Source organism: Oncorhynchus clarkii, unplaced genomic scaffold, assembly GCF_045791955.1.
Source record: "Oncorhynchus clarkii lewisi isolate Uvic-CL-2024 unplaced genomic scaffold, UVic_Ocla_1.0 unplaced_contig_10469_pilon_pilon, whole genome shotgun sequence".
Lineage (NCBI taxonomy): Eukaryota > Metazoa > Chordata > Actinopteri > Salmoniformes > Salmonidae > Oncorhynchus > Oncorhynchus clarkii.
Window position 1 is genome coordinate 1 of NW_027260012.1, and position 15,000 is coordinate 15,000.

At 50.7% G+C, this 15,000-nt stretch overlaps 1 protein-coding gene across 1 annotated transcript in view; it reads left to right on the forward strand.

The window, feature by feature from the left end:
- Positions 1 to 1,360: 1,360 nt before the first annotated feature.
- The window catches only part of LOC139401026 (cytoplasmic dynein 2 heavy chain 1-like), a gene marked incomplete at both ends in the record, with an annotated part of 16,482 nt that continues 2,842 nt past the window's right edge, over positions 1,361 to 15,000 (forward strand). Inside the window, 10 exons of the mRNA XM_071145552.1 lie at positions 1,361 to 1,525; positions 2,520 to 2,735; positions 6,421 to 6,572; positions 9,069 to 9,213; positions 9,444 to 9,546; positions 11,849 to 12,013; positions 12,139 to 12,266; positions 12,343 to 12,591; positions 13,620 to 13,728; positions 14,321 to 14,560. Coding sequence (XP_071001653.1) covers positions 1,361 to 1,525; positions 2,520 to 2,735; positions 6,421 to 6,572; positions 9,069 to 9,213; positions 9,444 to 9,546; positions 11,849 to 12,013; positions 12,139 to 12,266; positions 12,343 to 12,591; positions 13,620 to 13,728; positions 14,321 to 14,560 — 1,672 coding nt within the window. The remainder of the gene's footprint in view (positions 1,526 to 2,519; positions 2,736 to 6,420; positions 6,573 to 9,068; positions 9,214 to 9,443; positions 9,547 to 11,848; positions 12,014 to 12,138; positions 12,267 to 12,342; positions 12,592 to 13,619; positions 13,729 to 14,320; positions 14,561 to 15,000) is intronic.

Sequence of the window (15,000 nt, forward strand, 5' to 3'; positions counted from 1 at the left end):
CGTACCGCAGCCCAACGTACCGCAGCCCAACGTACCGCAGCCCAACGTACCGCAGCCCAACGTACCGCACCGCAACGCAACGTAACGCAGCCCAACGTAACGCAGCCCAACGTAACGCAACGTACCGCAGCCCAACGTACCGCAGCCCAACGTACCGCAGCCCAACGTACCGCAGCCCAACGTACCGCAGCCCAACGTACCGCAGCCCAACGTACCGCAGCCCAACGTACCGCAGCCCAACGTAACGCAGCCCAACGTAACGCAGCCCAACGTAACGCAACGTAACGCAGCCCAACGTAACGCAACGTACCGCAGCCCAACGTACCGCAGCCCAACGTAACGCAACGTACCGCAGCCCAACGTACCGCAGCCCAACGTACCGCAGCCCAACGTACCGCAGCCCAACGTACCGCAGCCCAACGTACCGCAGCCCAACGTACCGCAGCCCAACGTAACGCAGCCCAACGTAACGCAGCCCAACGTAACGCAACGTAACGCAGCCCAACGTAACGCAACGTACCGCAGCCCAACGTACCGCAGCCCAACGTAACGCAACGTAACGCAGCCCAACGTAACGTAACGCAACGTAACGCAGCCCAATGTAACGCAGCCCAACGTAACGCAGCCCAACGTACCGCAGCCCAACGTACCGCAGCCCAACGTACCGCAGCCCAACGTACCGCAGCCCAACGTACCGCAGCCCAACGTACCGCAGCCCAACGTACCGCACCGCAACGCAACGTAACGCAGCCCAACGTAACGCAGCCCAACGTAACGCAACGTACCGCAGCCCAACGTACCGCAGCCCAACGTACCGCAGCCCAACGTACCGCAGCCCAACGTACCGCAGCCCAACGTACCGCAGCCCAACGTACCGCAGCCCAACGTACCGCAGCCCAACGTACCGCAGCCCAACGTACCGCAGCCCAACGTACCGCAGCCCAACGTACCGCAGCCCAACGTACCGCAGCCCAACGTACCGCAGCCCAACGTAACGCAGCCCAACGTAACGCAACGTAACGCAGCCCAACGTAACGCAACGTACCGCAGCCCAACGTACCGCAGCCCAACGTAACGCAACGTACCGCAGCCCAACGTACCGCAGCCCAACGTACCGCAGCCCAACGTACCGCAGCCCAACGTACCGCAGCCCAACGTACCGCAGCCCAACGTACCGCAGCCCAACGTACCGCAGCCCAACGTAACGCAGCCCAACGTAACGCAGCCCAACGTAACGCAACGTAACGCAGCCCAACGTAACGCAACGTACCGCAGCCCAACGTACCGCAGCCCAACGTAACGCAACGTAACGCAGCCCAACGTAACGTAACGCAACGTAACGCAGCCCAATGTAACGCAGCCCAACGTAACGCAGCCCAACGTAACGCAGCCCAACGTAACGCAGCCCAACGTACCGCAGCCCAACGTACCGCAGCCCAACGTACCGCAGCCCAACGTACCGCAGCCCAACGTACCGCAGCCCAACGTACCGCAGCCCAACGTACCGCAGCCCACGCAACGCAACGTAACGCAGCCCAACGTAATGCAAAGCAACGTAACGCAACACAACGTAACGCAGCCCAACGTAACGCAGCCCAACGTAACGCAGCCCAACGTAACGCAACGTACCGCAGCCCAACGTACCGCAGCCCAACGTACCGCAGCCCAACGTAACGCAGCCCAACGTAACGCAGCCCAACGTAACGCAGCCCAACGTAACGCAGCCCAACGTAACGCAGCCCAACGTAACGCAGCCCAAAGTAACGCAGCCCAACGTAACGCAGCACAACGTAACGCAGCACAACGTAACGCAGCCCAACGTACCGCAGCCCAACGTAACGCAGCCCAACGTAACGCAGCCCAACGTAACGCAACGCAACGTAACGCAACGTAACGCAGCCCAACGTAACGCAGCCCAACGTAACGCAGCGCAACGTAACGCAGCCCAACGTAACGCAGCCCAACGTAACGCAGCCCAACGTAACGCAGCCCAACGTAACGCAGCCCAACGTAACGCAGCCCAACGTAACGCAGCCCAACGCAACGCAGCCCAACGCAACGCAACGTAACGCAACGCAACGTAACGCAGCCCAACGTAACGCAGCCCAACGTAACGCAGCCCAACGCAACGTAACGCAGCCCAACGTAACGCAGCCCAACGTAACGCAGCCCAACGTAACGCAGCCCAACGTAACGCAGCCCAACGTAACGCAGCCCAACGTAACGCAGCCCAACGTAACGCAACGTAACGCAACGCAACGTAACGCAGCCCAACGTAACGCAACCCAACGTAACGCAGCCCAACGTAACGCAGCCCAACGTAACGCAGCCCAACGTAACGCAGCCCAACGTAACGCAGCCCAACGTAACGCAACACAACGTAACGCAGCCCAACGTAACGCAGCCCAACGTAACGCAGCCCAACGTAACCCAACGTAACGCAGCCCAACGTAACGCAACGTAACGCAGCCCAACGTAACGCAACGTAACGCAGACCAACGTAACGCAACGTACCGCAGCCCAACGTACCGCAGCCCAACGTACCGCAGCCCAACGTACCGCAGCCCAACGTACCGCAGCCCAACGTACCGCAGCCCAACGTACCGCAGCCCAACGTACCGCAGCCCAACGTAACGCAGCCCAACGTAACGCAGCGCAACGTAACGCAGCGCAACGTAACGCAGCCCAACGTAACGCAGCCCAACGTAACGCAGCCCAACGTAACGCAGCCCAACGTAACGCAGCCCAACGTAACGCAGCCCAACGTAACGCAGCCCAACGTAACGCAGCCCAACGTAACGCAGCCCAACGCAGCCCAACGTAACGCAGCCCAACGTACCGCAGCCCAACGTAACGCAGCCCAACGTAACGCAGCCCAACGTAACGCAACGCAACGTAACGCAACGTAACGCAGCCCAACGTAACGCAGCCCAACGTAACGCAGCGCAACGTAACGCAGCCCAACGTAACGCAGCCCAACGTAACGCAGCCCAACGTAACGCAGCCCAACGTAACGCAGCCCAACGTAACGCAGCCCAACGTAACGCAGCCCAACGTAACGCAGCCCAACGCAACGCAGCCCAACGCAACGCAACGTAACGCAACGCAACGTAACGCAACGCAACGTAACGCAGCCCAACGTAACGCAGCCCAACGCAACGTAACGCAGCCCAACGTAACGCAGCCCAACGTAACGCAGCCCAACGTAACGCAGCCCAACGTAACGCAGCCCAACGTAACGCAACGCAACGCAACGTAACGCAGCCCAACGTAACGCAACCCAACGTAACGCAGCCCAACGTAACGCAGCCCAACGTAACGCAGCCCAACGTAACGCAGCCCAACGTAACGCAGCCCAACGTAACGCAACACAACGTAACGCAGCCCAACGTAACGCAGCCAACGTAACGCAGCCCAACGTAACGCAGCCCAACGTAACGCAGCCCAACGTAACGCAACGTAACGTAACGCAGCGCAACGTAACGCAGCCCAACGTAACGCAGCCCAACGTAACGCAGCCCAACGTAACGCAGCCCAACGTAACGCAGCCCAACGTAACGCAGCCCAACGTAACGCAGCCCAACGTAACGCAGCCCAACGTAACGCAGCCCAACGCAGCCCAACGTAACGCAGCCCAACGTACCGCAGCCCAACGTAACGCAGCCCAACGTAACGCAGCCCAACGTAACGCAACGCAACGTAACGCAACGTAACGCAGCCCAACGTAACGCAGCCCAACGTAACGCAGCGCAACGTAACGCAGCCCAACGTAACGCAGCCCAACGTAACGCAGCCCAACGTAACGCAGCCCAACGTAACGCAGCCCAACGTAACGCAGCCCAACGTAACGCAGCCCAACGTAACGCAGCCCAACGCAACGCAGCCCAACGCAACGCAACGTAACGCAACGCAACGTAACGCAACGCAACGTAACGCAGCCCAACGTAACGCAGCCCAACGCAACGTAACGCAGCCCAACGTAACGCAGCCCAACGTAACGCAGCCCAACGTAACGCAGCCCAACGTAACGCAGCCCAACGTAACGCAGCCCAACGTAACGCAACGTAACGCAACGCAACGTAACGCAGCCCAACGTAACGCAACCCAACGTAACGCAGCCCAACGTAACGCAGCCCAACGTAACGCAGCCCAACGTAACGCAGCCCAACGTAACGCAGCCCAACGTAACGCAACACAACGTAACGCAGCCCAACGTAACGCAGCCCAACGTAACGCAGCCCAACGTAACGCAACGTAACGCAGCCCAACGTAACGCAACGTAACGCAGACCAACGTAACGCAACGTACCGCAGCCCAACGTACCGCAGCCCAACGTACCGCAGCCCAACGTACCGCAGCCCAACGTACCGCAGCCCAACGTAACGCAGCCCAACGTAACGCAGCCCAACGTAACGCAGCGCAACGTAACGCAGCGCAACGTAACGCAGCCCAACGTAACGCAGCCCAACGTAACGCAGCCCAACGTAACGCAGCCCAACGTAACGCAGCCCAACGCAGCCCAACGTAACGCAGCCCAACGTAACGCAGCCCAACGTAACGCAGCCCAACGTAACGCAGCCCAACGTAACGCAGCCCAACGCAGCCCAACGTAACGCAGCCCAACGTAACGCATCCCAACGTAACGCATCCCAACGTAACGCAGCCCAACGTAACGCAGCGCAACGTAACGCAGCGCAACGTAACGCAGCCCAACGTAACGCAGCCCAACGTAACGCAGCCCAACATAACGCAGCCCAACGTAACGCAGCCCAACGTAACGCAACGTAACGCAGCCCAACGTAACGCAACGTAACGCAGCCCAACGTAACGCAACGTAGCGCAGCCCAACGTAACGCAACGTAACGCAGCCCAACGTAACGCAACGAAACGCAGCCCAACGTAACGCAACAAAACGCAGCCCAACGTAACGCAACGTAACGCAGCCCAACGCAACGTAACGCAACCCAACGTAACGCAACGCAGCCCAACGTAACGCAGCCCAACGTAACGCAACGCAACTCAGCCCAACGTAACGCAACCCAACTCAGCCCAACGTAACGCAGCCCAACGTAACGCAACGCAACTCAGCCCAACGTAACGCAACGCAACTCAGCCCAACGTAACGCAACGCAACGCAGCCCAACGTAACGCAACGCAACGCAGCCCAACTCAGCCCAACGCAACGCAGCCCAACTCAGCCCAACGCAACGCAACGCAGCCCAACGCAACGTAACGCAGCCCAACGCAACGTAACGCAGCCCAACGTAACGCAACGCAGCCCAACGTAACGCAACGCAGCCCAACGTAACGCAACGCAACTCAGCCCAACGTAACGCAACGCAGCCCAACGTAACGCAACGCAACGCAGCCCACCGCAGCCCAACGCAACGCAGCGCAGCCCAACGCAGCCCAACGCAACGCAGCCCAACGCAACGCAGCCCAACGTAACGCAACGCAGCCCAACGTAACGCAACGCAGCCCAACGTAACGTAACGCAGCCCAACGTAACGCAACGTAACGCAGCCCTACGTAACGCAGCCCAACGTAACGCAACGCAACGCAACGCAGCCCAACGTAACGCAACGCAACTCAATGCAACCCAACGTAACACAACTCAATACAACAACATAACACAACTCAACTCAATGCAACACAACACAACTCAATGCAACACAACACAACTCAATGCAATACAACATAACACAACTCAACGCAATACAACAACATAACACAACACAACTCAATGCAACACAACATAACACAACTCAATGCAACACAACATAACACAACTCAATGCAACACAACATAACACAACTCAATACAATACAACACAACACAACTCAACTCAATGCAACACAACACAACTCAATGCAATACAACATAACACAACTCAACGCAATACAATAACACAACACAACTCAATGCAACACAACATAACACAACTCAACTCAATGCAACACAACTCAATGCAACACAACATAACACAACTCAATGCAACACAACATAACACAACTCAATACAATACAACACAACACAACTCAACTCAATGCAACACAACACAACTCAATGCAATACAACATAACACAACTCAACGCAATACAACAACATAACACAACACAACTCAATGCAACACAACATAACACAACTCAACTCAATGCAACACAACACAACTCAATGCAACACAACACAACTCAATGCAATACAACATAACACAACTCAACGCAATACAGCATAACACAACACAACTCAATGCAACACAACATAACACAACTCAATGCAATACAACACAACTCAATGCAATACAACACAACTCAATGCAACACTGAAAATACATTATTTCTTGATCGATGGGTAAGACAGAAATTAGTCAAGCTGTCATAACGTGACAGAGTTCTCCTCCCTCCCCCTTGTGTGTTCTAGGTGCTGACGTACCATGGGTTCTATGATGAGAACCTGGATTGGGTGGGTCTGGAGAACGTCCAGGTGGTGGCCTCCATGTCAACAGGAGGCGCTGTGGGACGACACACACTCACCTCTCGCTTCACCTCCATTGTGCGCATCTGCACCATAGAGTGAGTAGGGACACAGACACAGACCAGTATGTGAGCTGGAGCAGAGCGAGGAGCAGAGTGTACCCATTTTGACTGGAGCAGAGCGAGGAGCAGAGTGTACCCATTTTGACTGGAGCGTGGAGCGAGATTCCCAAAGGCTGGAGCGTCGACCTTCTCTCCCACTCCAATTTCACTCCAGTAGTGCTCCTGTAGCTCTCACTTCATGAGCTCAGGGCGCGCCCGTCCCATCATGCATTTGTGGTCTACTTGTGTGCTGTTATAGCCCCTTCCTTTAGCTACTGTCATGGAGTTCACTAAATATTTTCATAAAGACACTGATAAAACACACAGATGCTAAATCAAGGTGACTTAAAAACATGAGGACCAATAGCAAGAGAGGGAGTGTGATGATGTAATGTCCACAACTAAAGAATCATTGTGGAATCTGAAAAGACACATCTTATGAAAGCATGAGGGTGTACTTACTATGTGCAAAAAACACATCTCATGAAAGCATGAGGGTGTACTTACTACGTGCAAATGCTAAAAGGTAGGTAGATAACGAAGTGTGTCATTGTAGCAAAGTATTTATAAACTAAAAGTCTGATCTCTAAAAAGTTTAGTTTAGTTTTTGTTCTATTATCTATACAACAGGCCATAATTGATTTTGGCCCAATTGGCCTGGCATATTCCCACGTTGAAGGAACTTTCCATTTTGATAGGGTTATTTTGCCTAAAAACCTTTAGGCCTACCTATAGGAAAATAAAAAAAAACAACTCTGGATCTCTGCCCAGCCTGGTAAGAGGGGTCAAAAGGTTGTTCAGCATCCCCAGTTGCTCTGTAAGAGGGGTCAAAAGGTTGTTCCGCATCCCCAGTAGCTCTGTAAGAGTGGCCAAAAGGTTGTTCAGCATCCCCAGTAGCTCTGTAAGAGGGGTCAAAAGGTTGTTCAGCATCCCCAGTTAGCTCTGTTCCGCATCAGCATCCCCAGTTGCTCTGTAAGAGGGGTCAAAAGCATCCCCAGTAGCTCTGTAAGAGGGGTCAAAAGGTTGTTCCGCATCCCCAGTTGCTCTGTAAGAGGGGTCAAAAGGTTGTTCAGCATCCCCAGTAGCTCTGTAAGAGTGGCCAAAAGGTTGTTCAGCATCCCCAGTAGCTCTGTAAGAGGGGTCAAAAGGTTGTTCAGCATCCCCAGTTGCTCTGTAAGAGGGGTCAAAAGGTTGTTCCGCATCCCCAGTTGCTCTGTAAGAGGGGTCAAAAGGTTGTTCAGCATCCCCAGTAGCTCTGTAAGAGTGGCCAAAAGGTTGTTCAGCATCCCCAGTAGCTCTGTAAGAGGGGTCAAAAGGTTGTTCAGCATCCCCAGTTGCTCTGTAAGAGGGGTCAAAAGGTTGTTCCGCATCCCCAGTAGCTCTGTAAGAGGGGTCAAAAGGTTGTTTCGCATCCCCAGTAGCTCTGTAAGAGGGGTCAAAAGGTTGTTCAGCATCCCCAGTAGCTCTGTAAGAGGGGTCAAAAGGTTGTTCAGCATCCCCAGTTGCTCTGTAAGAGGGGTCAAAAGGTTGTTTCGCATCCCCAGTAGCTCTGTAAGAGGGGTCAAAAGGTTGTTTCGCATCCCCAGTAGCTCTGTAAGAGGGGTCAAAAGGTTGTTTCGCATCCCCAGTTGCTCTGTAAGAGGGGTCAAAAGGTTGTTCAGCATCCCCAGTAGCTCTGTAAGAGGGGTCAAAAGGTTGTTCAGCATCCCCAGTAGCTCTGTAAGAGGGGTCAAAAGGTTGTTCAGCATCCCCAGTAGCTCTGTAAGAGTGGCCAAAAGGTTGTCTCACATCCCCAGTAGCTCTGTAAGAGGAGAGAGGATGTTATCCGCTACTGGCCGGCTCTCCAGGCACCGTAGACTGGCCTCGTGTTTCTAAGCAGTTATTCGAAGGCACTGTAGACTGAGCCTAATAATTAATTTGTATTTAATTCAATGGAGGTCACACCCTGTATGCGCAATTTATAGACTGTAATGATTTAATACAACGAATGTTGTTTAAATACTGAGCTCTTAAAGTCCCTACCAGGCTAGTGTGTCACACTCGCTAATGCTTCACAATGTATTTCTTTGTAGGCTCTAGCCTTGAAATATTTGAAATAATATAGCCTAAATAATTAATTTATGTTCTTTCTTAGTCTCCCTGTCTGGCTCCTGACCTATTTAGAGAGTTTATATGCTGTTTAATATGACATGTAGACTATTTGAAATGATGAGCGCTACTTACATTCTCTTTTTCATGATTATATAATACTTTTTATTCAAATCATATGGTTTGATTGTAATACTTCAAAACCAATTGGTAGGTCCAGGCAGTCACAAAAACTATATGGGTGTTGGTTAAATGAATTGAGCGAATTTGGAGCGGCAGCCCCCCCCCCCCCCCCCCCCCTCCGTGAGTGAGGAGCTGCTCAACTCTCCTCACATACACACATGCACGCGCACACACACACACACATGCACGCACGCACACACTGACACTTGCTCTCTTCTCTAGTTATCCAGACAGGGAGCAGCTCCAGACCATCTACTCAGCGTACCTGCAGCCTGTTCTCCAGAGGAGCCTTGGGAGCCAGGCAGTCTGGGCCAGCACTGGGAAAACACACCAGCTAGCAGGGTCTCTGGTACAGGTCTATGAACAGGTGTGTGTGCTGTCTCAGATGAGTTCATGTGTTATCAGAGTAAAGCTTCAGCGTTAAGCTGCTCTAGTCTTTCCAAGCAGCAGCTTTAGATTAGACTGCTGTTATCACAGCACTTACTTACTGCCTCTTATATCTAATCCTCACTCTTAGGGAGGCAAATCTAAACCACACACACACCTGTATGTGGCTGTATTGTGTGTGTGTGTGTATTTCTATCTCTCTGGTCACAGGTGAAGGCAAAGTTCACGGTGGATGACCACAGTCACTACCTGTTCACTCCGTGTGTCCTCACCCAGTGGGTGCTCAGCCTGCTGCGATACGACCTGTCCGCAGGTGAGTCAACCACAACAGCACGGTCAAACCACGAGGTCAGATCACACCTCACACTACTGCCTCTGCTTCTACGGCTCATTGTCCACTGAGACCTATAGTCAAACCACATTGTTAAACCATGTGGTTAGATCACAATCACCACACCAGGGTTTCCCCTTGGTTCATTTTGCTTGCTTCACAGAACCGGGGTTATTTCAGTAACCTCCAGTAGCTGCTAGATACGTCTGTAATAAACAGAATGGTTTCTGTTTTCTTCCAACACATTTTTTAAATGGTTTAAGCTAGAAAATATTATGACCCCATCACTGAAAGATAAGACTCTCAGGAACACATATGGACTTCCTGTTTCCCTCTACTATGCCCACAAGCCGTTAGAACAGAGTGGACAAGACCAGGAACTAAATCAGACCCGGGGAAAAAATATCATTATCACTTGATGGTCTTCTGAACTTCCCGATACCTTTCTGATGCATTTCAGTCACGTTAAACCAGACTGCATTCAGATTGAATTACTCTCCAAAATACTGTCAGACTGATTTGTAATAGACTGTCATAGGCCAAATAAACATTGGCCGTTGATTACCTACCTTTGTTTTACAAGGTGGGGTATAAAGATGAGGACGCGGGCCCAAACAGTTTGGGAACCCTTGCACTACACATCTTTTTTTTGGGACCCATTTTAAGTTGTCCCCAAAAAGTTTCATTTCTTTCTGCAATACTTCATACTGCTAATTGCATGGGTTTTCTCTGTTGTTGCTGACTTCTCGTTGAAAACGTCTCATTATTTGGTAACGGTAACTTTATACTGTACTGGCCTTTGATTCTAGTTGCTGTTGGATATTTCAGAATATCTTCTGAAAGTCAGTAGTTCTCTCCCTGTCTCCTGCATTCACCATCGCTTTCTTCCTCTCCCCTGTTCTGCTCCCTCTGTCGCCCGTCTCCCTCTCTCTCATCATTCCGTTCTCTGTCCTCCTTCATCTCTCCCTCTGTCACTCCCTCCCTCCCTCTTGCAATGTGTTCTCCCTGTGATAGGGAGTCCAATCATTAATTTTAATTAAAAGCGTTTGCTGACAAACTTATTTTTTTCCATGACTCATCGTTTTTTTGCTCTCCTCCCTCCTGCTGCTTACCTTTTCTACAAGGTATGTCACAACGCCCTCTCTCATCACTTCAACTCTCTTCTCTGGTGTGTTAGTGTGTGTACACTGAGCTGTCTTGATGCTGCGTGTCTTTCTGTAGTATGGTATAATGTAGTAGTATCCACCGAGTATGTCACAACGCCCTCTCTCATCACTTCAACTCTCTTCTCTGGTGTGTTAGTGTGTGTACACTGAGCTGTCTTGATGCTGCGTGTCTTTCTGTAGTATGGTATAATGTAGTAGTATCCACCGAGTATGTCACAACGCCCTCTCTCATCACTTCAACTCTCTTCTCTGGTGTGTTAGTGTGTGTACACTGAGCTGTCTTGATGCTGCGTGTCTTTCTGTAGTATGGTATAATGTAGTAGTATCCACCGAGTATGTCACAACGCCCTCTCTCATCACTTCAACTCTCTTCTCTGGTGTGTTAGTGTGTGTACACTGAGCTGTCTTGATGCTGCGTGTCTTTCTGTAGTATGGTATAATGTAGTAGTATCCACCGAGTATGTCACAACGCCCTCTCTCATCACTTCAACTCTCTTCTCTGGTGTGTTAGTGTGTGTACACTGAGCTGTCTTGATGCTGCGTGTCTTTCTGTAGTATGGTATAATGTAGTAGTATCCACCGAGTGGACAAAAATATGAAGAACACTTGCTCTTTCCATGACACAGACTGACCAGGTGAATCCAGGTGGAGGCTATGATCCCTTATTGATGTTACTTGTCAAATCCTCTTCAATCAGTGTAAATTAAGGGAAGGAGACAGGTTAAAGAAGGATTGTGTATGTGTGCCATTCAGAGGGTGAATGGGCAAGACAAAAGATTTAAGTGCCTTTGAACGGGGTATGGTAGTAGGTGCCAGGCGCACCAGTTTGTGCCAAGAACTGCAACGCTGCTGCGTTTTTCACGTTCAACAGTTTCCTGTGTGTATCAAGAATGGTCCAAAACCCAAAGAACATCCAGCCAACTTTACACAACTGTGGGAAGCATTGGAGTCAACATGGGCCAGCATCCCTGTGGAACACCTTGTAGAGTCCATGCCCCAACATATTGAGGCTGTTCTGAGGGAAAGGGGGGGGGGGTGGGTATGCGCGTAACACAATATTAGGAAGGCGTTTTTGAATGTTTTGTCCAGTGTGTATTAACCCCTGTCTTTGTCTGTAGGGAACTGTAATATAACAGACTCAGTGTTGGAGGTGGTAGCCTATGAGGCCAAGAGGCTGTTCAGAGACAGACTGGTCTCCTCTAAAGACATCCACTCCTTTGACAACATCCTCTCCTCTGTCATACGAGGTGACTGGGGCTCCGACGCACTCGACAACATGACAGGTAAAACGCACACATCTCAGGGCTCCTCTCCCTCGACAGAGTGGCTCTATATACTGTATGACTGTGGGTTGGGTTTGTGTGTGTAGTTAGGTGTGTATTTAACACGGTGTATTTTCTCCCTGCAGATGGTTTCTATGTGACGTGGGGTGCGTCTGAGGGAGGGGGAGTGATGGCCCCTGGTCAGTCCCTGCCCCCCCACGGTAAATCTCTGGGACGCCTCGACTTTGCCGACCTACGCCAGGTCATACACAAGGTCAGTGTCGGTGTGTGTTTGTATTGTGTAGGACAGGGAGAGAGTGTGTGTACTAATGTATCTCTGCCTTCTGTAGGGAGTGGTCCTGTATGGTCGTGACAACAGGGAGTTGGATTTGCTGTTGTTCTGGGAGGTGTGTCACTTTGTGTCTCGTGTGGACCGCGTCCTGAGTCGACCGGGGGGCTCTCTGCTCCTGGCCGGGCGCAGCGGGGTGGGGCGACGCACCGCCACATCCCTGGTCTCACACATGCATGGATACACACTTTACACACCCAAGATCTCCCGCGGATACTCACTCAAACACTTCAACAATGACCTGAAGAACGTAAGATGTCATACCTCTGTGTCTGTCTGTCTCTGTGACCTAATGTTTTAGTGTGCAGTGTTTCCCCTATATTCGTTTAGCCGAGGTAGACTTATTTTATTAGATTTCTTTAAACTTTTTTGAAATGGAAAACCTTTTTCAGTGTTAACTTTCACTACTAAAACCAGATATAACGTTTGTAGAAAAGATAATGGACCTATTTCTGTTTTTTATAAGATCGTTGAGAACTAACTATCACCAAAATTAGTCAGGGAGAATCAAAAATTCCAAAGATGTCATGGCATGGGGCATTCATTTTGTTATTATGTTTTAGTCACTCCGATAGCATAAGAACATGGCATAAGCCACTGCAAAATATGTAGAATTGTTGGAAATTGGCTTTAAAACATCACATTCTCTCTCTGCCCCATTCCAAAATATCTAGATTTGTTGGAAATTAGCTTTAAAACAGCACATTCTCTCTCTGCCCCATGCCAAAATATCTAGATTTGTTGGAAATTAGCTTTAAAATGGCGCATTTCCTCTCTGCCCAATGCCAAAATGTGTATAATTGCAGGAAATGTGCTTTAAAATAGCAAAATGTTGTCTCTGCGGCCAAGAGGAGGGTCTCTAAAATGTTCAGTTGGAGACCACTCCATTGGCCACGCCCACTGTCACACTCCTACCACGCTCACCCTCTATGCCCCATTTTGATCCAGAAAAAATGACAAGTTACAAGGTATATTTGTAGAATTTGATGCATTCAGTCTTTTTGGGGTTTTTCCATGAGGTAAATGCAGATGGACAACCTCATGCTTCAGACTATTTATTTAAAGTCGCTTTGTTGCATCAGTTGGGCTACAGGTGATAATGCTTTTGAAAAGGGATAATAATATTTCAGATGGTGTCACGGGGGTGAATGCCCCCGGACCCCCCCCCTAACGTTACCACTGCTGCTGAAAGTAAATCATAGGGAAGCACTGGTGTGTGTACGGCAAAGCGTGCTGCAAATCACACACACCTGACTGTGTGTGTTCTTGTCTGTGTAGGTGATGCAGCTGGCAGGTCTGGATGGCCAACAGGTGGTGCTGTTGCTGGAGGATTATCAGTTTGTCCATCCAGCCTTCCTGGAGATGGTCAACAGCCTGCTGTCCTCTGGTCAGTCGCATATAAACAACTACACAAATGGAATACACAATGTCTGATGATGAATAAAATCAAATGAAACCATGTGTCATAAATCCCAGGTGAGGTGCTGAGTCTGTACTCTTTCAGTTTAAAGTGATATGTGTTGTAGATGAGGTACTGGCCTGGGGCCTGTTCTGTACTGAGTTCAGTGTTATATGTGTTGTAGATGAGGTACTGACCTGGAGCCTGTACTGTACTGAGTTCAGTGTTGTAAATGGGGCCTGGGGCCTGTACTGTACTGTACTGGGTTCAGTGTTATATGTGTTGTAGATGAGGTACTGGCCTGGGGCCTGTACTGTACTGTACTGAGTTCAGTGTTATATGTGTTGTAGATGAGGTACTGACCTGGAGCCTGTACTGTACTGAGTTCATGTGTTGTAAATGAGGTACTGACCTGGGGCCTGTACTGTACTGTACTGGGTTCAGTGTTATATGTGTTGTAGATGAGGTACTGACCTGGGGCCTGTACTGTACTGTACTGAGTTCAGTGTTATATGTGTTGTAGATGAGGTACTGACCTGGAGCCTGTACTGTACTGAGTTCAGTGTTATATGTGTTGTAGATGAGGTACTGGCCTGGGGCCTGTACTGTACTGATATCAGTGTGTGTAATATGTGTGTTGTAGATGAGGTACTGGCCTGGGGCCTGTACTGTACTGAGATCAGTGTGTGTTATATGTGTGTTGTAGGTGAGGTTCCAGGCCTGTACTCCCCAGAGGAGCTGGAGCCCCTCCTCTCCTCTCTCAAAGATCCTGCATTGCAGGACGGATTCACCGGACCCCTCTTCAACTACTTTGCCTACCGTGAGAGACTCATCTATCTAGCTACTCATCTACATGACATTACATTGTAGTCATTTAGCAGACGCTCTTATCCAGAGCGATTTATAGGAGCAATTAGGGTTAAGTGTCTTACTGAAGGTCACATCGGCACATCTCCACATCCTCGGTTCTCTCATCTCCTCTCCCCCTCTCCTGTCCTCTCACTTCATCCCTCTCCTCCCCTGCGTTTATTGTGATCCTGTGTTTGTTCTGTAGACACTGCAGAATCAGATCAATAGATGTCTCTTCCGTCCGAGTTCCTCTGACTAAACTACTGGCCTTTCAGCTGGGGGGTAAATGGACAAGGACAGCAGTACACCAACCATTACACACTCTCTTTGTTTATTTTTCTTTGTTTCTCTCCCTTCATCTCTATCCCTCTCTCTCGTTGTCTCTCTCTCTTTGTCTCTCTCTCTTTGTCT